At 39.9% G+C, this 25037-nt stretch overlaps 1 protein-coding gene across 2 annotated transcripts in view; it reads left to right on the forward strand.

The window, feature by feature from the left end:
• Positions 1–2174: 2174 nt before the first annotated feature.
• Positions 2175–25037, forward strand: part of ANKRD50 (ankyrin repeat domain 50) — a 42010-nt gene continuing 19147 nt past the window's right edge. Inside the window, exons 1-2 of one of the 2 annotated variants that reach the window (XM_085222791.1) lie at positions 2175–2371; positions 3128–4408. In XM_085222791.1, coding sequence (XP_085078917.1) covers positions 3930–4408 — 479 coding nt within the window. In that variant the 5' untranslated portion in view covers positions 2175–2371; positions 3128–3929. Of the gene's footprint in view, positions 2372–2430; positions 2453–3127; positions 4409–25037 lie in introns of those variants that run through there. The other variant, XM_085222792.1, reaches the window with a different exon arrangement.

Below are 25037 nucleotides of genomic sequence, written 5' to 3' on the forward strand. Positions count from 1 at the left end.
TTTTGTTCCCTCCTTTCTGCCTCCTTTCTTCTTTCCCCTTGCCATTCCCACAAGTAGTTTCCATTCACATTAGTTGTAGAACTGATCTGAATGGAAGTTTTGCTCAAATGCATAATACATAAGTAACTTCTGAGGGAATGCTTATTGTGTATCTTCTGTTTCATGCTAAAATCAAATTACTGTCATCTATTCAGTTGTAGAATTTATATATGAGCATGGAAAAATTAGTATTTTCTAGTCATTGTCTATAATGCAATCTTAATTACATTTAAATATCTAATTTTAGCAAACCACACTATAATTCTTACTGTTCATGTTGGATGTTGTGGAATCTAACAGCAACTTCTCATGTAAATCAGTCTTTGCATCCCAGTCAACAGGAAAGGGGGAGCTCCATTTTCCCTTGGGTTTCATCATGGCCAAATCTCATTTTTTCTGTTTTGTTTTCCTGAACACCCACCAGCCAAATACTTGTGTCTAAGATGTGACCCTCAGCATCTTGATGTTTTTGGTGTGTTTGTGTGTGTTCGTTTTTTTGTTTGTTTGTTTGTTTGTTTTGAGGGGGGTTCTTTGGTAGTTTTTTATTTGTTGTTTTTTTGCAGTCTCTCTCTCTGTCAACCTTTTGTCTGCAGCCAACTCAGCTGACCAGAACTACAGTTTCATCATCCTAAACGTTATCTATCACTGTTCATTTACTGTTAAGAGAAAAACAAAGGGAAGGTGGAGGGGGAGAGATTTAGCAGTTCAAAGGCTCTCATGAGGAGGTGCTGCTAGGAAAGAAAAAAGCTTAGAGAAGACTATTTGCCTGAAGTATGTAGTCTAAAAAAGAAAACAAATACATACATATATATATATATATATAAAACCAACAAAACCAACACTTTTTCTAACTACTATTCTTATTTCTTTTTCTCCCCCACTCCCCATTGCTTTGCAAATTTGTAATTCAGTGCTTCCAAAGGTTCTTCAAACTTGTTCTACTGGTTTCCAGAAGTAGGCAGACGTGTTTTTCTAAGCTCTTCAGTATGCCAAATGAATTTATTCTTTATTTTTTCATTTTATTCCTACAGAGAATCCTGGGACACTCCTTGGAGGGCAGTAAATGAGTGTGCCATATTGTATGGATGTACTCGGTGTAAAGCAGTGCTTTAACTGCCAGGTGTACAAAGCTGTACAGAAGGAAAGCTCTCTTTACCAACCATAAAACCCCTGATCAGAAAGCTAATAGGAAAGAGTCTTAGTATAAATAACACGGCCAGCCCAAGAGATGAAATTTTAATGGAAACCCTTCCCCTCCTTGCTCTCAGGCAGCCAAAGGGTGAACTCTCTTTCTCCCTGCATGTAGGCTGCACTGTGAAGTGTTGCTGAGCCCAGTGATGTTTCCAGACCTGTCAAAGGGATCTCACAGCAGTTTTCAGGGCTATACAAACGGAAGGAGGGTGCAGGAAGGCAGCTAGCTGTGTTACGTGGGTCTGCACCAGTCCATCTGCCCCAGGCTGGAGTGCTGCTAAGCCCACACTCAGGCCTGCGACAAGTTTGGAAAAACGTGTTTTTCAGTATGTGAGGTGTAAGGAGCAAGGGGAAAATTACTTGGAATCACCGTATACGTTCTATGAAGCTGCACTTCCTCAGTGCACGTAGCGAAACCCTGCCCGGGATGGGCTGGTTTAGGTGAAATAGGAACAGGCAGCAGTCAGGCAAAGGGAAAACAGCTATTAGGCCTACTCTTCTCTAGATTAACAAAAGTAAGGAAAGCTGAAACGGTGCACTAAAGAGATGGCATACGTGATTTACACAGTACAATTACCGTGCTCTGCCCGTAAGTAAAACAACCGGCCATCAATCCAACCGTTCGCCGAGAACCTTTATTTTTCGAGTTTCGATGCTCCCGCCCCCCGCAGTTCCCCTTAGGGCGCTCCGCCCCACCCGGGCAAACCCCGCGGCCGCGCCCCGGCGTCGGGAGCCGCGCTGCCGCCCCCTGCAGGGCCCCGCTGCCGGGGGGCTCCGGCCGTTGGACGCCCCCTCTTCAGCAGCCCCGGCAGCGGGACAAAGCGGAGGGGCGGTGAAACGTCCGCCCGGCGTCTCCCTCCGCCCAGGACTACTTGCCGCCAGATGTCGAGCCGGCAGGCGGGCAGGGGGCGGGGCGTGAGGCGGGAAGGGGCGGGGGCAAGGCGAGGGGGCGGAGTCTGGCGGAAGGGGTCAAGGAGTCGCGGAGGAGAGCACGGGCGGGCTGAGGCGCCGCGGAGCGGGCTGGCCACGGGCCTGGCACGGCGGAGCTCGGGGGCGGGAGCCGAGTGGCACGGAGGAAGAGGAGGGGCGCGCCGCGTCGCGCCGCTGGGAGGTTGGAGCAGCCGCTGGGGCGATGGTGGAGGTAAGCTGAGCGGCGGCAGGGAGGCCCCCAGCCCGGCGGCAGTTGGGGCGGTCGGCGGCCGTTGGGCGGTACCTGGTGGAGGTGGGCAGCGGAGTGACAGCGGCGGGCGGGCGGCTGCGGCCGGGGGCTTTGTGCGGAGCCGTGCTGGGGGAGGGGAGGGGAGCGGGGGGGGCACGCGGCCGTTCGCTCGGCTTCGGGATCGCCGGCGCGAGTCGGGTGCCCGGCCGGGGAGCCGCGCCGTGCGGGGCGGCGCAGCTCGGGCTGAGGGCGCGGGCGGGGAGCCGCCGGGGCTGACAGGAGCGGCAGCCGGGGCAGCCCCCGTCCTGCTGCGGGCGGGCGGCGAACAAAGGGGTGTGCGAGGAGCCGTGGGCACGGCTCGTCTGTGGGATAAAGTTCCCGAGAAAGCCGTGGGCAGCGGCTGGAAGGCTGCGCGCAAGGAGGGTTCGGCGCTGGAGCCGTGGGAGAAAGAGTGAGCTTAGATAAAGGGAGCGCTCAGCTCTTGTAGGGAGGAAGTGCGGGGCTCGTTGTGCTGTGATTCGGAGGCCACTGTCACAGCTGTCTATTGTTATGTTTTTCTGTATAGCCAACTGTACCTTGGAACAACATTTTTTTTTCCCTTTAAAGCAGCTTTTTAGATGAATAGTATGGGCAAAACTAAAGATAAGAGCCACTGACTTCACTCTTTGTTGTCTGCTTTGCAGCTGACTGACTTACGACTTGCATGCAGGGTTAAAAGTGCTGTCTTCTTTATTTCAGAGCTCTAGGGGAAGATGTTGTCTCTTCTGACGTCTCTCGATTAAGATACCTGAGAACAGGTTCAGTAAGAATCCAGGTTGTTGAAGAAGACGCTTACGAATGTACTGAAATGAGAAGTTGTAAACACTTTTTTTTTCCCTTTCATCTCTACTGCCTAAGAAACCATAATCCAAAGCACTTCTGAAACGCATGCCCAGATACGTGAAGTCTGTGAAGTTTCTTGTCCAAACTGACCGTTTCTCAGTAAGTCGTGCATATCCACATGTTTGGGATATGTATATAGTACTCTGAAGAAGAATTGCTTTCTGTATAAAATTCCCAGCAGGAACATTTTGTTATGGACAGCTTTTTCTGGATTTATATCCGGAGAGACTAATGCCTAGAGTTGAAAGGCATTTAGTATACACTGAAAATCTGGCTTCCCTTCAGTTTTTCCAGATGTAGTGTCTCCCCTGTATGCTGGGAACGTGCATAACTGCATAAACTACAGATGTAGCCATGGAGCTGCATGGACTTTTGAGCCGTAGGAGAAGTATTGTTGAGCATTGGTATCAGATGCTGCTTCATGATGTCAGTTGAGCAGTGATTGTGTTTCACTACTTCTTACAACATTCGAATGGAGTAACACCCTTTGCGAGAAGATGCTGTTAGCCTTCCCCATAACACTTAACTGATTATGTTACGCGTTCTCAAGTTCTGAGCAGAAGATCTTTCTGTGCAAGATGAACCCATGCCTCCCTGCACTAAGATGTTGAAGGTGTACTGCTGCTTATGACAAGTCCAAGAGAAGAAGCTTTGTAAAATGGCTCAAACCAGCTTGCTGCAGGGAAAGCAGTTTTACTGTAGGGAGTGGGTTTTCCACAAGCTTCAGCACTGCCTCCAGGAGAAAGCTAACTGCAGCGGTAGTGCTGCCAACAAACCATCTCTTGCAGCAAGTTCTGGGAATAATACCGGTGTTGTCTCTGGGAGAGGAGCTGCCTGGGGTGTATTGTTGGTAGGAGGGCCTGGTAGTGGGAAGACAGCCCTTTGTACTGAGTTACTCTGGCCAAGCTCACCTGCAAACCTGCAAAGAGGCTTACATCGGCAAGCCCTAGCCTTCCATTTCTGCAGAGCCCAGGACTCCGACACGCTGTGTGTTGGAGGGTTTATTAGAGGTTTAGTTGCACAAATCTGCCGCAGTGGACTGATCCAGGGATATGAGGACAAACTAAGAGATCCTGCCATTCAAAGCCTTTTGCAACCCGGGGAATGTGAGAGGAATCCTGCTGAAGCATTTAAAAGGTAAAAAACTAATAAACAAAAAAGTCTTGCCTAAAGCAAAAACCAAATAATTAAAAAAAACCCTTGTTTCTATTTGGGTTTTGCTTCCAAAGAGTCTACAATACAAAGGGTTATTACATGCCTGTCTCTTGGTTTGTTATCTCTGTGGATTACTCAGAGCTTTCAGACCTACTGTGGAAAAATGAAGTTTGTCCTTATAGCTGATATAAATAAATATTTGCTTTTAAAATAAATTTTACTACTGATAGTGAGTTTATTTACATTACTTTAAAGTAATGGACTTAAGGGTAGACAATAGCTAGGATAAAGTCGGTGGCCTTCATGTTCTGTAAAAGGTAGGGTAGTTATTCACAGATGTGAAACAGACCTTTTACAGACCTTTTAGGACCCTTGCGAAAGCTTCCAACACTATTCTTTGTCAGAGAGGAAACTGGACTAATGGATCTCTGGGTCTGATCCAGCACATCATTTTATGTTTGTTTAAAAACATGTGGTAGGAAAATGTCAGTTAACTCCTGATGTTACTTCTCACAGTGTGGATGAATTGTCATCTTTATCACTATTTATAAAATAAACGCTTTAAAGTAGTAGGTGGATCAGAAACTCATCAAGAGAGTTCACCTTCCACCCTTCACAGAATATGTGTCAGCTAAGCTGAATAAAAATATTAATTTACCAAAGTTTTTCCCAGCATATTATTGGGAATTGTATTTCTGAGAGTACTTGTGTGTGTGTGTATCCATATCCCTTAAAATAGTCTGCCATCTTGAGCATGGCATTCACATCAGTATTCCTTTGGATCACAGTGAAGGAAAATCCAGCAAGGTTGAGCAGTAGAATTTCTACTGGTTGTTAGCTAACCTGAAATTCCTTACTGTAATGTGGTGGTTTAACTGTTGTTTTTCTTCTCTGAGGACTAAGACTGGTCAAACAAATACTGAGGTTGAACCACAGTGTTTGAGCGTAATGTCATGATGTTGGAAAAGAGCCTTCCAGCTCTGGTGGCTGTGGTATCCTTGCCTGATTAATAAACAGGAGGCAAATCTACGTTGTTCCCAGTGTAGTGTCTTTGGAATAAACAGACTAAACTGAGACTAATTCTGAATTGTTGTTGTTGCTAACAAATGATGCAACTTCTAGCAACTCTTAGGGTGCTACTTCCAGAACTATTAAGTCTTCTCAGTCTGTAATGGCTAAAAAGTGGAAAAATTGTCTATAAACAGAATAACAGACTCTGTCTGGCTTTAAGCAGTCTTTAAAGTCATGGAAGTGGATTAATCTGGTGATTGAAAGCTTGTTTACATTTAAACATCCATTACAAAGAAATCTTACCAATTTAGAGCAAATTCTAAGAACCTGAACCTCGCCTTTATTCTAAGCACAACTAGCTTGCTCAGAAAAACAGGAGCTAAGTGTCCTTAGACAAAAATGCAGTACAGAAATATAAAAGATAATTGTAACTTAGACTTCTCTTTTGAGATAAGACTGCTTTATGAATGCAAGATTTAATGATGGGCTGTTTGAGAATTTAGGTGTTTCTACAGGATTCTTGGCTTTGTATTGGAAAAATGAGATGACAGCATTTGCTAGCAGTCTCAATTTTTTCAGCAGTGATTGTAACCTCTTAAGCTAAAAATACTGAACATAGTACAACAGCTTCAGTGAAGGGTTTATTTTTATTACAATTTTATTTTGTCTCTTGCTGTCCACCAACTCTGGTCTCCCGCTCCCAAAAGCAGCTGTGGTAGCTGGTATTCATCTTCAGATTTAAAGGAGATGAGGTGTTAGCACTGAGGTGCTGTGTGTTTTGAGTGCTATGGCAGGGGACCAGCAGGTGGCTGCTGACAGCAGTGCAGGGAGCTGGTTCTGCTGCCCATATGGTATAGTCCCTGTGCACAGACATAAGGAACGTGGCAATGCCTCCTCACCCTGAAGTACCTCAGTGATTTGCTAATACATAAAGTGTGGAAGAAGTACTTATCAGAAATACAAGCTTTGTTCACAAGCTCCAAGACGTAATATTCTAATATCCCAGTCCAGTATGTTTATGTACACTTCCTGGTAAATGCAAGTTGTATGTGAGCTCTAGGAAGACTTAACAGTCAGCTGATGGCCTTTCATATTGAATAATGGCCCTGAAATGACACAAAGCTCCCATCTCAATGCTCCATTGGCTTTACCTTATTTTAATTTTCTTTATTCATTAGGAGATGGCAAAGACCTTTCTTTAAAGTTACTGTCAGTTTTTTCGCTGCTTTGCACAGCAGCTGTAGGCCCAGCTATGCCTTCATTGCCTAAAATGGAAAGTTGTCATCTTGTAAGTGCTATGCAAGCTTACGTTTCTCTATTTTTGTGCTAATTTTCCTAGAAGTAGTAAGAAAGATAACTTGCTGGTGCCTTGTGAAGTGTCAGTTTATAAACCATGTAATTCTTTAGTCAAACTACTAAATCTGCTAATGTTGAGCATTTTTAAACAGATTTACAGCAAACCTCGTGGTGCCCTCTGCAAGCAAACCTCTCTAGTGCCCTAGAGTTAAGTCTTTTTTCCTCCTTATTTGAATCTCTGCTCTTTATAAATACATGAGAATTTTTTTTTTTAACCTTTAAGTGCTCTAAAAATTCTTTCAGGATTGGATCTTACCAAATTGCAGGTCTGGAAGGTTTGCTATGTACAAGTGTATTTGGCATTTGTTGCTACCCTGACAGCTGAGAGAAAGAAGAGCTACTTATGGCACTGCTTCTGAGGCATTTCTCCATGTATGTGGTTCTGAAGCATGAAGTGGTCTTAAAAACATGAGGGAGAAAGCCGAAACCTCATGTTCAAATTTTAAGTGAAAACTAAGAAGAAAGCATAAAGAAAATGAAAAAAAATACTGCATGTTCCAAAATTCAGGCGGCACAATATGTTTAACTGAAGAAATTTAATCAAAAAATGTCTGTTAAGTTACTCTTCCCTGTATGAATAGGAAAATTAGTACCAGAATACCCCCAGATTTTGCCAGACTACATCTAGAGTTGTGAATGGGGGTTATTTTCAGTTATTTTAGAGCAATCTTACATTTCTAATAACTGGTAGGAATACAGGCAGCTGTCAGTTGTTCAAAGCCATAAGGAAATAGTGGAAGTCAGATACAAACCGTGGATAGTACGGAAATGGTTTAAGCTTCGGTGTAAAATAACACTTGTCTTAGTTTGTTTTTCAGAAAAAAGGGATAGCATTAAACCAGGCAGTAGGGAAGGATGTGCATCTGCTGCGTGTTGGGTTGCATTTGGTATTAAGGACAGAAGAATGGGATTGGTTAGCTCCCAGCCCATAAAACTGGACTGTGCTGGAAGTGTGGGGCCAGTTTACACCACACAGCTGATTTCTTTTCCAACCTGTTGCTCTGAGTTTGAAAGACATCCAGGACCAGAGCTCATGAGTCAATTTCAGAGAGAGAACATCTGTGTATTAAATAACATCACATCGTTAAGTTTGTAGTGTGTGTGTTGGTCTGGTACGAACTTAAGGAAAAGTCTGGATGTTGTGTAATGTTTGGGTGAATTGATGAAATGAATAAATACCTCAAAATGGTGAATTACCGTGTCTCTTGGAAGGCTGGTGCGGATGGAGCTGTTTTACTCTCATAATGAAGTTACTTGCTGTCTTCTGCATCTCTTCTTAAGGGACTACAAGTCAAGTCTTGTGAGATTTTGCACAAATGCTGAATCATGGCTTGAAACAGTGACTGAGCACCTGGCAGAGAGGCAGGGCTAACCCAGGGGAGCTCAGGTGCATGCAGTGTATCTGAGTGACCAGAAGGGATGGAGCCAGGATCCATCCCTTCCCAGCCCTCATTTGAGGATTGGCATTGGAGGCAAGGAGATCTTGCTGGAGATCGTTCTCTGCTAGAGGCCTTCTGAAGGTAAACAGCTTCTTAATTTCTGTGCCCATGGCTGTTGTGTTTGAGCAAATCCTACTTGCTGTAGCCTGGCACCTTGCTACTCTGCTGTCATTGCTGGTCTATCATGTTACAGTTCTGTTATGATTTTTTTTATTTGCCCTAGAACTTTTAGTATTAAGAGATATCTATTCAACTACTTTAATGTAAGATGGACTGATCAAAGGGATGTACATACTAGAAAAGTAAAGCTGAAAATTCTGATTTTTACTTATTTGCATTGCTGAAATGGTATTCTCATGTAGATAGCTGTCCTAGATCACTAGGGACCCAAGAAAAGAACAATAATTTTAAAAGATGTTGAGTACGCTTCTGTGAAGCTTTTATGCGATAGCATATGCAAGCCCATGTTGTATCTTCACCAAGAAATGAATGTAGCAGAAAGTACACCATAGTAATGTCTTCCTCTGTGTTTCTTACACCTTCGTCTGTTCTACTTATTTGAAAAGTAGTCTCTGTGAAGAGTTAACTAAATTGAGTAGCTGAAAAGAGTCACCCATACCATATACCAACCCAAGTTCTGGAAGTCTCAGTCAAAGCTAACAGGCACTTTTATCCCCCCTCCACTCCCTTACCTGTGTTGGATTTCCTTGTTCCCAATTTTGTTTCTTTCTACCACTCTGTTTTCTGCCAAGAGTTGTGTATGGTTGGAAGGGTGTAAATTTCAGGTGTTCAAGAGAGTTTTCAATAAGGGGAAATTCTAGGTGGTTGTAGAAAAACACAGGTTTGTTTCACAATATTCTATGATAGTTGTCCAAGGTCTTTAAATCTGCAGTATGAAATGCGATTTTTCTTGCAATTTATTTGGAATAGATGAAGGTAAAGGTTTAGAAAATGGGTTTTATGTGATAAGATGAAATGTGTAGAAGCTGTTCTTTTTGAAACTCCGTGTAGAAGCTGTTCTTTTTGAAACTCCGTGTAGAAGCTGTTCTTTTTGAAACTCCGTGTAGAAGCTGTTCTTTTTGAAACTCCGTGTAGAAGCTGTTCTTTTTGAAACTCCGTGTAGAAGCTGTTCTTTTTGAAACTCCGTGTATGATCCTTGAAGCCAGTAATATAATCAAAATTATCATAGATTGTGTGGACTTGATGGAGCAATTAATTAGTGGGCCACTTTTTCAGAGTAGCCTATTCTTAGTTGTAAAAACTTTTTTTTAGTAAATCGGAAAAGTTGAGGGCCAGCTCCTTTCCTTTACTTTCTCTTTTTTTTCTTTTATCTATTTATTTTTACATTGTCTTTAGCTAGTAAGTTTCAAATCCACCTTGATGGCTGAGGCAAGAGATTAATTAGAGCATCCCAACTTTCATGAAAACAAGAGGAGTTGCTCTTTCTAAAATATTAAACTTTGTGTTTTTCTTGCTAGTGGTAAGTATATGCTTCTGCTGCTGTTGGTAGCTGGTAATTTATTGTAGTTTTATTGACAACAAAATTTGTGATTTCTGTGGAAGTAATCATAGCATCATAGAATGGCTTGGATTGGAGAAGATCATCCAGTCCCAACCCCCTGCTGTGGGCTGGTTGCCCCCCGCTGGATCAGGCTGCCCAGGGTCCCATTCAGCCTGGCCTTGGGTGCCTGCAGAGATGGGGCATCTACAGCTTCTCTGGGCAGCCTGTTCAAATAAGCAGTATTTGTTTTACTCTGAAGGTAGTGAGGGGGGTAGTGTGGTACTTACTTTGTGGGGGTTTTTTTGTAAATGCATTTAGTAAAAATATGTTTCTACCACGAGCTTAGGAGGTACGTGGAGAGGCAGCATACTGGAGACAGTTTCGGGTGTCTGAGCTCATCTTTTGGGAGACTTGAACCTATTGGAATTTCTGCTAATTTATTCTGTAAAACATTAGTAATTCAGTCTTAATCCTTATAAGTAAAAGAGCTGCTGGACTTTTTTCATCCAAGTTTCAGACTCTCTGGAGGTGATCTGCGTTTTTGCTCTGATCACCTGCTGGCTGCAAGGGACTGCTGCACAGGCTTTCCTGCTGCCTCTGCGGCACCAGTACAGTTTTGTAGCTATAGCTTTGCCGCAATTGCAAGGTACCATGAACGTGGATCTTGTCAGACTCTAATTTTGTGGAGCTATAAACTGTAGAAACGAAGCCAAAAACTGTGTCCTGTTTCAGTGGAAAATCTGAATGCATAATGAATTAATTTACAGGATCCTTTTAGGAACTTCACAGTGTGTTTATTCATTTACCACATGTAAAGTTCAAACATGAAAGTAACTGACTTCCACCTAGATAGAGAAGGGAGGGTTGGAGGTGACCTCAGAAAATGAAATCCATGTCTTTGTTCCAGACAGAAGCAGCCATGTCTGAGAGATATGCTTGTTTCCCATATGCCTAACTTAAGCTTTTTTTGCTCTAATCTGAGCTTGTTACTAATGTTACTAATTATGGTATTCTCCAGAGATGTGGAGAATAGATTCCTTCTTCCTTCTTTTTGTGACAGCTTTTTACCTATTTGAATACCATTTAATTTCTTTTATCTCATAATTAAGTTCCATAATGCTCGCGGGTTAGAGCTTCCTCAAAGGTCACACCTAAGAATATGACACTAAAAAAAAATTCCTTGGCTAATTTAAGGGTTTTTTTTGTATCTGGATGGAAATGTCATTAACAAAATTTTAGATGTGTACATATATATCATATTACCTCTATACTTTCTCAGAATTATGTCTGTTCCTATATCATTCCCTTATGCTTGACTAGAATCCTGAAGTGAGTTGGATCCTAGCCCAGAGAAGCTTGAACTGGTACAAGATTGAATTCCGCTTAAAATAGTGGCCATAACCATTTTCAGTTAAAAGCCATCTCAGAGATTATTTGTTTTGTCCTAGGTACCTTTTGTAATCATCTAAGGATTGATACATCTGTGAATTGTTCAAGATCTTAGCACCTGCAACTTGCCAAAGGAGAAGCAAGTCTCTAAAGAGTCACAGAATTGTAGAATGGTTTGGGTTGGAAGGGACCTTTAAAATCATCTATTTCCAACGCCCCTTCTATAGGCAGGGGCACCTCTAGACCAGGTTGCTCAAATCTCCATCCAGCCTGGCCTTGAATGCTCCCAGGGAGGGTGCATTCACAACCTCACTGGGCAGCCTTTTCCAGTGTCTTACCACCTTATAGTAAAGGATTTCTTCCTGATAACTAATCTACTCTCATCCAGTTTAAAACTTTTCTCCTTGTCCTGTCACTACATGCCCTCTTACTATGTTTTTGCCTTCCGGGAGGTAGTGGAAGAAGAGCACCTTGAGTACTGTGTTTAGTTTTGGGCCCCTCATTGTAAGAAAGACATCAAGGCCCTGGAGCGTGCCCAAAGAAGGACAACAAAGCTGGCAAGGGGTATGGAGCATGAGTCTTATGGGAGTCTCTGAGGGAGTTGGGATTGTATGTCTGGAGAAGAGGAGGCTCAAGGGAGACTTATTGCTCTTTATGACCTGAAAGGAAGTTGCGGTGAGGTGGGGGTCAACCTTTTCTCCCTCATAACTAGCGATAACCAGGGGAGCTTCAGGTTGAATAGTAGGAATCATTCTTTGTCAGAAAGAGTAGTGATGCATTGGCTCAGGTGCACAGGCTCCAGGTGGTGGAGTCACCGTCCCTGGAGGTGTTCAAGAAATGTGGAGATGTGGTACTTCGGGATGGACATGGGGATGTGGGACATGGGGAAATAGTGGTGGTAGATGAATAATCAGACTACATGATTTTGGCCTTTTCCAACCTTGGTGATTCAGTGATTGTAAGAGTTGTGGAGCTCAACAAATTTATTTTCTTTCTTTTGAAATTGTACCTTTTTCCCTCATTCAACTAGAGGAAACAATATGGCACTGTTTCTATCTACTTTTCAGAGAATTTGGAGGAGAATTAATTTTGATTGCTGCCATGAGGGATATAGACTTTTTAATTAATGGTGATAAAGTTTATAAATGTGATGGAAAACATTGTCTTCTGAAACCTTTGTGCTGTCATTGCATTGATTCTAACTGATTACAGCTAATCATTGAGTCTTTGCAGATAGTCATGTATTCCCTTGCTGCTCCTCCAGCATTTTAGAAGGTTTTTTTTTGCTTTTTTTTTCCCAGAAGGCATCACTACTGTTGTTACATCTTTCTCCCCCTATGTATTTCAAAATATAGGTATTAGGTCTTAAAGACTGGAAAAGAGTTCTAGGCTAAGAATTCCTAATTTGCAAAGCATATGCAGGAAGGCAGCTGGAGTAACCTTCTGAATTCTATCCTTTTTTAAAATTTAAATTTGGTGGTTTGTCCCATGTAGTCTAATTTTGAAGTTTTGTGAAAGTTGGGTGTTGGAATGACAGGTTCTCAACTCTGTGACTAAAGGCTGAATTAGTGAAAATACTTAAGTCTTTCTACTTTTTGAAGATTATGAGACTACCAAATATAATTATGCTGAAATTTAAGATGCCTTGTTTTGTCACTGCTGGTATTTTGTACTCGACCATAACGGAATAAATACAGAAAGGACGTTGAGGTGCTGGAGCAGGTCCAAAGAAGGGCAACAAGGCTGGTGGAGGGCTTGGAGAATATGTGTTTGGAGAATATAAGGAGTGACTGAAGGAACTGGGGCTGTTAGTCTGGGTAAAAGGAGGCTGAGGGGAGACCTTATTGCTCTCTTCCAATATCTGAAAGGTGCTTACAGCAAGAGCGGGCTTGGTTTCTTCTCACTGGTGACAGGACAAGGGGAAATGGACTCAAATTGATCCAGGGTAACTTTAGGTGGGATATCAGGAAACATTTCTTTACAGAAAGGGTTGTTAAGCACTGGAATAGGCTCTCCAGGGGGGTGGTTGAGTCACCCTCCCAGTGGAGGGTTGTTAGAGTTAGGATATTATAGTTGGTTGTGGTTGGACTTGTTGATGTTTAAGGTCTTTTCCAACCTGAGCAATTCTATGATTCCATAATTAGATCTTGCTTTTAAAACCTGATTTCTGATGAAGGAACTTAATGTCAGAAGTATCTAACTTCAAAATCAAGTAGCTAAGGGACTTTTTAATTAAAATATTTACTAAAGATCTGCTTAAACAGCACAAATTCTGTGGTTTCATCAGAAAGTCTGGATGTTTTTTCTGACTTTAGCTCCCTAGTAGGTTAGTGTTCATACTGTGGGGGCTTAAACTTAGCGATTGTGTAGTAGGAGACGTAAAATATTAAAAACAGCAGACAGCCTTCACAGCCCGAAGTCTTTTATTACTCTTCATAGGAAGCAGCTGCATGTAAGCTGATATCTGCGAGATTAAAAGATCTTTTGAGATCTAATGAAGAAAAATAGTGAACAAGACAGTTTGTATGAAAGAAGTAAGGAACAGCATAAGAAAATCTTAGGCGGAACTTTAGTATAATCTCCTGTGTGATGGTGTGCTTTGAAGATGTAAGCAACTACAATGAATGAATGTGAAATGTGTGGTAAAACGCTGCTGGTCTTCTGTGTATGGCTTACTGGTTACAGCAGTTCAAGCAATTACTAATTTCTGTGCCAATTATCAGTTTTGTGTAGTAAGAATCTGTTAATTTAGAAGTATTTACATACTTTCGTCATGTACCTTATGGAGACTTACAGTAAAGGTAAGATCTGTCTATGTTTCAGTTACTCAGTAGCACAACTTTATTCTCAAAAATGCTATAGGCAGAATGCTAACAGAAAATGGTAGCAATTTATGGGTATAGGGAGAAACAAGGTTTTTCTAAGAACATGCACAAGAGGTTAAAACAGTCTGCTAACTCAGCTTGCATTTCCATTGAAATTGACATTCTGGAAGGTTAGTTGGTGTTTCGGAAGCTCAGTCTGTTAAAAGTATTTCTGATTCTTGTAGTCCATGTCGTGTTTAACTGATACTTTGGGCTTTTACTGTTACTGGGTTTCATAGGAAATGCTGTGTTCGCATGCTCCGCACTATTAGAAAGTTGAGCATTGCCTGAAGCTTAAGTACTTTGTGGCATGTTTCTCTTTAGGCTTTTCTCTTAAATCTGTGGAGTTAGTGGGTCACGTAGCAACAGCTGGTGTTTCTGCAAGAGTAAGTTGTATGTTCTTTCTCTGTATGGAAGCACTGCATATAAGGTGAACGTAATACCATTTAAGGTTTTAACCTTTTCAGTTTGAATTAACATAAGAAAGTTTCCCTAAGGCATTTTAATAATGACAACTTACATAGGCCTTTTTGTCTTCTACTTCTATAGGCATTAACATTTTGCCTTTAATCTATGTGGCTCAGTCTTAAACCTTGCAGGTTTCCCTATAAGCTGTTTAGTTAGATGGACCTTCATAGCAATTCTCACTTGTTAATTATTTCCCTTCCCTCCTGTTCTCTATGCACATGTTCATAGCTTGTGCAAGGGTTTAAGTTTCTTTTTTGTTCCTTTCTAACGAAAAAATGAAAAGGATTTAGAGGATTGAGGAGCAGAAAGGATTTAGTGTCTAATATACTGGGAAAAGATAGCATTGAAATATCTCTTTTTGAAAGTGTTAGTGAAGCAGTGCATTGAAGAGGTTTCAGTTTCTTCTATGCGATGATGTGTACAATGCACTGGGAATGTTCAGAAACCTTCCAAATGCTAAGAGAAGGTATCTTTTAAATATTTAATGCAGAAACACTCCAGGACTGATGAATCACTGGTTGGAAAGAAATAAGGAAAAAAGTGATTTAAAAATAATGATTGAAAACACACACACAGTTTTGGTTGCTGTTGTTTCAGTGGACAGAAGTGGGAATTAAGGATTGTATGTGCGTAGACTTCCAGGTCAGTGGTCATCGTGGCATCTTTTCCTTTTTTTTTTCCTCTCTCTTTTGTCATATGCTATAGAGAGTTGGCTATAGTGGTGCACATACAGAGGACAAAAAAGTGCCAACGACCTTGAACAGAAGCAAGTTTGTGTGCTAAAATTCTGTGGTTGTCTTGATACATGAAAAGTTTGTAGGAAGGGGTTATGGCAGCATCCAGGACATGGATTTGTCTTGGAAAAAGAAAACTTTTGTTAGTGAAAATAGTGCCTGTGTAGAGATGGCTTTAACAAGTAGATATGAATGAACCTCACAAGGGAAAACTGCTGAGAAAAGGATTACAACGTGATTTCAGTCTTAAAGCAGCTAATTAACAAATCTTGGATCAACTGGATTAACTCTCTTGTAATGATATAAATCATTAGTCTATCCTTTTTCTGCGCTTTCAAGAAGTGCAGTTCAGCAGGACAGTGGAAAAAAGCTGTATTTGTAGGGCAAGTGCAGCTGATGTGTGGTAAGAGGAATTGTCTTTTGACTATATGTTACGCTATGTAAGTGAAGGAACGTTAACTCTGCCTTCTCTACTAGATATACACTTAAGTAGTCAGCAATGCAAAAAATGTTCGGTTAAGTTGCCTTATAGTTATCTTGGTGTAAGTTATAGGAATTGTACCAACACATCCTAGCTTTGACAAACCTGCCAAAGCTTGGGTGAACTTTCCCAACTTTTACAGCATTCCTTTGCCAATTGTATGCATCAGTTTGGTTTCAGTAGCTTTACTTCGTATTAGATAGTGCTGCCGTGTTCTTTGCTTTGGCTTTGATCCATTTAATTTGTTTTTTTTCTTTTTTTTTTAAAGAAGGATGTTTTTTCCTCCAGTAGATTTATAGCATGTACTACACATTAATATTAACCTCAATTTTTAAAACTTCAGGTGTACTTTGTTTTTTTCCTTAGTGCCCTGTATTTTAATTTGTGTTAAAGATACCTTTGACAGTAAACTCTTTTTGGTGTATAGAATGTTATGGATAAAAGAGGATAATATAGTTTATTTTACTTGATCTATTGTGGTTAAGACTAAAAATAGATCTAATTAAATATACAGCTCCAGAATTGGTTCCAAAGCTAAATGCACCACTGCTGTGAGGTAATAGAGTCAGGTGAACATGGTGTTAATCTGGCAGTGTGTTTTTAAAGCAAATTACAAAGAGCTAGAAAGGACCCATAGGAGGCATAAAGTCAAGAGAAGCTGTATCTTTTGGAGGATGGTGGGTGAGAAAGAAGGGAAAAAAAAAAAAAAAAAAAAAAAAAAAAAACAACCATACAAACAAAAACAAAACCCTAACCTTGTAAAGTTGTTATTAATATGGACTCTGAGTGATATAGGAGGCACATATGCTTTGTATTCTACTTTTGGGAGTGCGGGTAGAGTAGTTTTGACTGGGGCACATGAAAGCTGCTCCATCTGCTGCCTCTTCAGATAAGACACTGCAATTAAAGGTTAGGACAATCCCTTCAACTTGAGAAAATAATTTGGAAAAAAGATGCACGATAATGCACGTATAGAAGGAAAGCTGTCTTAAGTGCATGACTCATAAGGTAAAAACAGCTTTTCATCTAATATTTGTGCAGAGTATTTTCTCAAAATAAGTTAGTATTATCCTGTGATCAGTACAATGATCTGAAGTATGGGACGCAAGAAATGAGAAAGGTGGGTATATAGCAGGCGTACCAGGGAATGGCAGAGACTTCAAAGTTTTCACTGTTTGTCCAGTTTCCACCATTTTAGGATCCCCACTTTTAGAAGCTCATCCCTACAGCCCTTGCAGCACCTTTTCTTTGTGCATCCCAATTAATAATGCGTTTTTTATTCTGAAATCAGGTGTGTAAGAAAAATAACATTGGGATTGTCAGGGTGACTGTTAGCTATAGTAGTAATTGACTGGTTTTGTATTGTCCATGCTAAGCTGTTGTCTTTTGTCACACAGTCATGGGGTAGCAGAAAATAAATCTGGCTGGATGGTAAACTAGGATGTAGCCTGACAAAAGCCACTCAGTTGAGTGTATCCAGTTTAGTTTTCTAATTGTATCCTCTTGTTTTCTTTGTTTCAGTTTTTAGGGATAACACTTCTCTCATGTCAACAGATAAAATTGTATACATGGAAAGCAAAGTCTGTATCTTCAGCTGTTTTTGTTCTACGTAAGTTGATGTACAAGGAAGAAATGGATTTTGTCTGCTTCCAAAACACAGAATAATGCCAACAAATTAAAATGCCTGTTAGGCTGCAAGAATTTGTATTCAGCTGTACATTAACCTCTATAGATAACACTACTTTTAGTTGAAGCTAGATTTGATTAACAAATAGAGGTTAATTTTTATATGACTAAAGAACCAAATGATTAATTAGAAGAACTGAGAAGACTATATTTTTACTTTGCTGTACCTTTCATTTCATAAATGATTGAAATCTTACTTTGCAATTTTAATATGTTCTCTTGCATATATGAGCTTGTTAGTTTTTGTTATTATGGTACCCTATAGCTACCTTTTGCATTTCAACTAGAGATTTGAGTATATACAAATGTATTATCATAACTTCACAGGTATAAAAAAATAATGTGCCTTATGGGTAATTCTCTCATTTCAACTTGTAACTTATAGTGAGCCTGATTTGATACTTTCTTCTCATGCATTTGATGTAAAACACAGTTTCTTTGATACACTTAAAAAAAATAAAATAGTGAGTTATTCATATAGACAATGAGAGTATAATTGATTCTTCAGAAAGAAAAGCAATGATTTTCTACCCTAACAAGAGACGTCTTTTAAACCACACACAATTGATGACAAATCCTGGGGATAAATATAAGTAACAGTAACTTGGACAATAGTTCAAAAACTGGAGGTGGAGGAGGGGAGGAATGAAGGGTATTCAGGTAGGGTCATGGGACAGACAAAGAGGATGAGGCCGTTAATCAACTGTCATGAATATCTTTAATGGAAAAAAAGGTATGGGGTATAAAGAGACAGAACTGGAAATCTTAGTACACAGAGTCAAGGTTGATTTAAATGCTTTTAAAGATCTTTCAGGATAACTTGTGTGACTGGTGTTTTAAAAAAAAAAAAAAAACTTGTTTAGGAGTTGCTTTCTGTATTGTAAACTTGCTTTGAGTTCTAGAATAAACTAAATTTAAAACTACTGTGAAGTCTGTGAATGTAGAAATGCATTGCACGTGGGGATATTTTTGTACATATGTATATCTATTTAAAGGATTAAGGTAGCACTTTTATTGGAAAGAATAGACCTACCCTATTAGACAATCTTGTCTATCTTAAAGATTATCTGTACTGGCAGAGTGTAGTTGTGGTCAGTAACTGAAAAGTTCCCTTACCTCTAAACTGTGTTTTTCTAAAATCTAAACGTTTTACTCTATCAAACCAGCAAGATCAAGTAAACTGACTTTCTTTAAGAGAACAAAAAAATGGGTTGTCCATAGCATTGGATTTGGATGAGAATGTCTATGTGGTGGAAAATATTGGATTGTCGTAATAGGTAGGAGATGAACATCATTTGGGAAACAAGAGTGTGTCAGTGACTAGATCTCTAGTGTGAGAGAGGAGAAAATAATGAATAGAAGGACAGAAATCTGCTTCCAGCAGATTGGAAAGAATCAGATGAGAAGATGAAGAGCAGCTTTTGTTGATGATGACTGTGAAATAATCTTAAACGAGCAATTTTTAGAAGAGAAAGAACAAACTAAAAGCAGTGGACTTTGCCCTCAGATAATTTGTGGGTGAGGTCTTGTGACTGCAAGTATAAAGAAAGGAAGGAATTAGCTGGAAAGAATACTAAGGTCTCAAATCCCAATGTATTAAATAGCCGGTTTAGTGAGACCAAGCTCCTCATCATTCATATGTTAAACCTAAGAGCAAAATCAGGAAAGTAGATCAGCTACTTAATATGAATTTAAGATTGCAGAAAAACAGCCTGGAAGAAACAACAACAAAAAAAACAGAGTAGGTGACATGACCTTAAACAGTCTGAGTTGTCACTGTTGTCTTCAAAGGACGGGTTATCTTTTTCAAGATGGCAGAAAATGTGGTCTTGAAAGAAAAAGATACTTAATGTTTTGCTTTATAAAGGGTTAAAAAGATGTTAGAGAATTGTAGGCCTGTCAGTTGAATAAAAAATGCTGGAACAAATAATCAAGCTATCTGCAAGCAGCTGGAAAATAAGAGGTGAAATGACAGCTAACGTGGCATGATATGATTTGTTTTTTACAAATCTAACTAATTTCTTGCTGTAAAAGACAATAATAGTACTTGTGAGTAAGGGGTAACCGTGAATGTCATTTTACTTCAGATAGGCACTGGGGATGTTTACGTGATTCTGCTGCAAACAGGCAGTGCTCTAGGTAGACCAGCATTTGGCTCCACTCAGAGGAGTTTGGGTACCATGGGAGTAACTACGAGCAGTTCACAGTGACACTGCACATCGTGTTGGGCATTGCTGCCATCTGGCCTGCATCCGTCCCTTCAGTGAGTTAAGTGACCTCAGTCACTGAACCATTGTCCGGGAGAATTTGCGTAGGATAAATAACAATTCTATACTGTTTGTTCAGGAAATTCTTTGTAGGGGTTCTCATACTCTCCTCCTCTTTCCCTTTTATAGAGGCACAGATTTTTATATGTTAGACTCTGAGAGGTTAGAACATATTGTGTAGGTAAGAACATAAGGCAAATACCTTCAGATTAAAAAAAAGTATGTAAAGACTCAACCCGCTCCTAGCAGCAGGTGTGAGTGGGTTTCAGCCACACTAGTCTTTCCTTAATACAGCTGAATTGTTTGCAAACTGTTCTAGGCAGTTCAGCTATTAGAACCAAAATACTTGCTTTTAAGACTTCTTTTTCTGAGTTTTCTAGTAAATCTACTAGTAGATCCACCTGGGAGCTGTGTAGAAGAAAATTGCCTATATATTTGTATGAGACAGTGGGAGGTCTCTAATGAATATGCAGGGGTCCAGCATGTTGTGTTTGTGTGAGTGATGGTGCTGGTTGTATGATAAACTCTGCTTTTGTCTGGCTCTGTACCCTGGAGCTAGCTTTTGTGCTCTCCTTGTGGGATTGCAGCTCTGCTTTACAATGGCAGATAGAACTCAGGTTACTCTTGAGTAACTGCAGGATCAGGTGCTGAATTGCACAGCAAGCTTTGCCTGCCATTTCTAATTTGCCAATCTGAAAAGCCTGAACCTGAAATTTACACGCAAACATTGGAGCTTACTTAATGGGTGATTCTCGGCACTTTTTTTTCTTTCTTTCTGCTTCATAAGACTTCCTTCTTAAGTCTCCCTTCAGTTGGTTAGAACCGCTAGGGCTGGTTTATCTTTCTGTGCAGTCTGTGAATTAGCAATTCACTTGAAACAATCACGTGTATTATACTATCATTCCTTGGTGTGTATAATTCCAGTATTGTGCTTTGTCAGAAAGTCATAATCAGTTGCAGGCATGCAATTTTATCACGTTGAAATATGGCTGAGCAGCCACCTCAATAACTTGACCACGTGCATAAGTATGTACACAGGTGTGCATACAAAATCAAGCCAGGTAATTTTACTTCTACGGAAGGCAGCTGTTGAACTTTACCATTAGATTGAGCCTCAATCTGTAATTCAGAAACCATATAACAATTAGTCAGCAGGCGTGATGATCCAGATAAGTAAGCTGCTGCTGGTTGTGATCCGTAGGACCTAGAGGAAAATGTGCACTGATCTAGAAATAACACCATAGGTGATTTGGGAAGATACTCTTTTTCTTCTGAGTGAGTTCAACTGCTGTAAGTATTTTCAGGAAGGGGTTAATATTTCATCAATTGAACGGCTAAAACTGTCTGACTAGAAGTGAAATTTCCCCTTGCCTCTTTTATTGTGACCCGTGTCCCCTATACAGTTTGGAGAAAAAAAAAAAAAAAAAAAAGAAAAACTCAGCTCCTGGTTTATGGGTGCATTTGCTGAGGTGTCTAGCAATATTTAACATATATAATATTTGTCCTCCCTATCTTCAGTCTTGTAAGTGCAAATTAGAAACTAGAATACTGACAACCTCGCAAGTTTACATTCTGCTAGTTGACCATTGAAATATAATATACAAGTGGGTACAGAAGACAGTGGGAAGAGAGGTGGGACACTTGCTGTCACATGTGAACGTTTTTTAAGTAGAAATTTAAAGAATACTGATCTGGAATTCTGAATTTTGCCTTCTATTCTGAAACTGTTAATCAGAGTGCTTAAAACATGATTATTCCAGTTCCAATGAACTAATAAAAACCTCATTGCCTAGAGCTTTATGTCTTTTGGTACTTCTATCCTTAAGTATGGTGCATTGACCTGGGATTCTCCCTGAAATGATTTTATAAAATAATTTCTTCCAGCTGTGAGCTGGAGAGGATGGAGTTTCTCTTCCACCAGATAGAGCCAGCAGGAGCAGAGCTGGGATGCCTACCAGGTTTCTGCATGTGATTTTTAGGCAAAAATTCCAGTAATTCTTACGTTGCTGGAAAAGATTGTTATAGTGTTAACTTAGTAAGCATAATTGGCTTACTTAAAGTTTCGTTTATGTATTTTGTCTTCCTGGATTTTCTGATACGGCATAAATGAAAATGAGTGTCTTAAAAGTAGCATAGCAGACTGCTGTGGTATACCATGTAGTAAGTCATCCATAAGAAGAATGATGATTCTTCGCTTTTCCAGAGATGAACGCTAATGTTTGAAGAAACGTCTACTTAGCTATTGAAGTGTGTGTTTGTATAGGGAGGTATATATCCATCCAGTTTATGTATATCTATATCTGTATATATCTGTCTATATATATATAGGCATCCTTTATAATTATTTCAATCTTCAATAACTCTTCAGATAAAATGTACACATGTGCAATTTTGTAGGAAATATGCAAGGCAGTATTATCTCTTGCGAAGGACTACACTGTGTAGTCTCTTTCATGTTAGGAGAACATTTTATGAGTTTCTGTTGGTATGTTTTTCGCCAACATAACAATAAATTCAGGTGAAATTCAACGTGATGTTGATTGCTGATACCAGATAATCAGCTCCATTATGTTGCTTGTAGTTACTAAACTTATTTTTCTGTGGTATTATGATTAAATGTTTTTTTCAATGAATGTTTGCAGTTCTCAAACTTGTTTATCTGAAGTTGGCTGGTATTTTCCAGTACCTAGTGGGATCACTTACTGGGAGTGTGGTTTCTTGCAATTCAGAATAGTTGCAAGTAATGTGGCATTGGTGTTAATTGTAAGTACCACGTATAAACCACCTCAGTGGCAATGACTGTCGTCTTCCTTTTTGAAATGTCAGATATCTTTGGTAAAGAAGAGTATGCAGAGATCTCTGTAGTGAGGTGCTGGTGATTTCATGTAGGAGAATGACAGATTACAAAAATTCTACAACTCCTAACTGAATGGAGGAGACAGATTTGCTAAAGGAGCGGATAAGTCTTACCTGCCAGGTGACAGTAAACATCACTGCTGAGCATTTAGCTCAGCATCACTTGGAGAAGAATTGCTTTTTCTTGTACTCTTTTCCTGTAGTGTCATTTTGTGTATGTGTATGCATGTGTTCCTCTGTGTCCCTGCTGTTCCACCTGAGCAAAAGATGCCCAGTGCTATGCTAATGTCATTTGCACCATTTTGGAGGCTCATTGCACACTTGGCAAAAGTAGCAGCAAAGCCTGGGATAAAGCAGGAGGCTCTCTACCCCTCGTGAAAAGTAGGTTTGTTTAGCCTGCACAGAAGTAAGTTTATAGTGCTGGGGGGCAGTGTGCGTGCCCAGTCATTGCTCTCTTTGAAGGATAAGTCTATTGCCTGCTTCTTAAAACAACTCTGTTCTAAAAGAACAAACATTGTAAATGTATAATGAGCATGTTATGTAATGTGTATTATATATGTCACACGTATTGCTGTGGTAGTTCTTTGTGACAACAGTGACTGTAATTCAAATGCTGAACCGTAATATATAGGCAAGAAAGTGGCTTAAAGGCAATTTGTTAAAGAAATGTCCTACTGATATAGAAAATGAAATGCAAGAACAGTAGTAGCAATTAAACAGTTTCCAAATGCATTTGTATCATTATGAAATTTGAAATATTTTGCATTTTCCTAAAAGTAGCAGTGCTTGGACTTGGACAGGTATTGGATTTCTGTTCCTAATTGTTTTTTTCATGCTACTTTGTCTAGGAGGAGAGTTTTATACAATTGTTCTGTGTGTTTGCCAGTAGTGAACATCAGCAGCTGGCTAGAGGAAAGGGACCCCTTTTGAGGGGTAAGCTGTATTTGTGCTTAACAGACATCAGAGAATTTAACTGGGGATGTAACTCTGACTTTCCTATACACCAGAATCAGTCACATGAGGGGCGTTTATAACAAAGTAGTCTTTGTCATCCTTCTGCTTCTAGCACTGCTCATTCATTGTTATATGGCATGTTTGCTTTTTTTTATTTTTTAACAAGTATGTGCATTCCACTGTGACTTTCAGTCTTTGTGGACACTGCTGCTATCCCTCTACTTTATTCTGTCATGTTTCAGCATTTTTGCGGATCCAATCTAAAAATCTCAGGGATAATCATTTGCAGAACTTCAGACTTGCTGTTATATATTTCTTCCATATGTGGAAAATCATATTTGCATGGGTTCAGTCAACTCAGTAGCAGTCTGAAGAATTTTGTGGGAGGGTTCATTGTTGTAAGGACTCTCTATTTGTTTGAGAGCATACAAAACATCTTAGCTCTGCATAAATAAGTCATTACATTACATTCCTGTTTAACAATCCTATCATTTAAGATACCTAATTGTGCTGTTTTTTTAAAAGATATTGTAATTTACTTAGCAATTTCTATTTCAGAACTATTTTGTAATAAGGAACTACTATGTAATGAGAACCGTTTTTATATCTGTATTGGCTGTAAAAGTACTGGAGATAAGGCTGTTTGCTATTATCCTTTCAGAAGGTAAAGAAAACTCCTCATCTTTCAAAAGGCACACTGCAAATCAAGCAATCTGTTACAGTGCTCTGTAGAGGAATCACCATTTACAGAAGTCCATTTGAGACATTTAGTCCATGTTGATTGATGTGATTTCCATATGCAAGAAAGATGTTATGGGAAAGTGGGAATTACTAGGTCATGTTATGGAGGTAAACATGATGGGAATTCTGGCCTCAAACTTGAACGTCTGAAAAATTTCCCTATTATGTTATCTGGCACTACTCTGAATTCAGAGATAGAAAAGTCTAGACAGAACTGAGGTTATCGAGTGGTTCCTAAGAGCACTTTCAGAGAAAGCTTTATCAGTGTTTTGTCAGTGGCACACTTTGAGTAATACAGGTGTAAGCTGGAAGAAGTCATCTTGCCTCATTGAATATATTCTTGTATGTGTATGTTTATATACATAGGGTTTTTTTTTCCCCAATTGAATGGAAGTTATGCTACCACTCAGAAGTGAAAGTATTGTGAAGTGGAAGGGATGCCAAGTGGAAAACTAAATCTGTTTTACAAAGCTCCTGCAACCACTGCAGTTTTAGAGATATGGAAGAATGTGATTTAGTGCTTGCACTATTTTTTTAATACATTATTCTTTGGACATTTTCTTTCAACTCTGTTTGGAGGCAAGATGACCTTTTGGTTTGACCTACTGTGGCCAACTACTGCATACTGTAGAATAATTCAGCAGAATAATTTGGGACTCTTTCCCAGACGTACCTATTAGCTTCTCTTGGTATTTCCTACGGGTAAATACTAACATGCAAGAGCATTGTCAGATTCACCTAAGGTATTTCATAGGTGTTTTATGACAATCACTCAGATTTTAGGTGTGATTTTGCTTTCAGATATTATTTATTCACATCTCAAAGCAATGTAAATAGCTGAGGGTACAACACTGCATTCTGCTG

This window comes from Meleagris gallopavo, chromosome 4 (assembly GCF_905368555.1).
Source record: "Meleagris gallopavo chromosome 4, MGAL_WU_HG_1.1, whole genome shotgun sequence".
In the NCBI taxonomy this organism is placed as follows: Eukaryota; Metazoa; Chordata; class Aves; order Galliformes; family Phasianidae; genus Meleagris; species Meleagris gallopavo.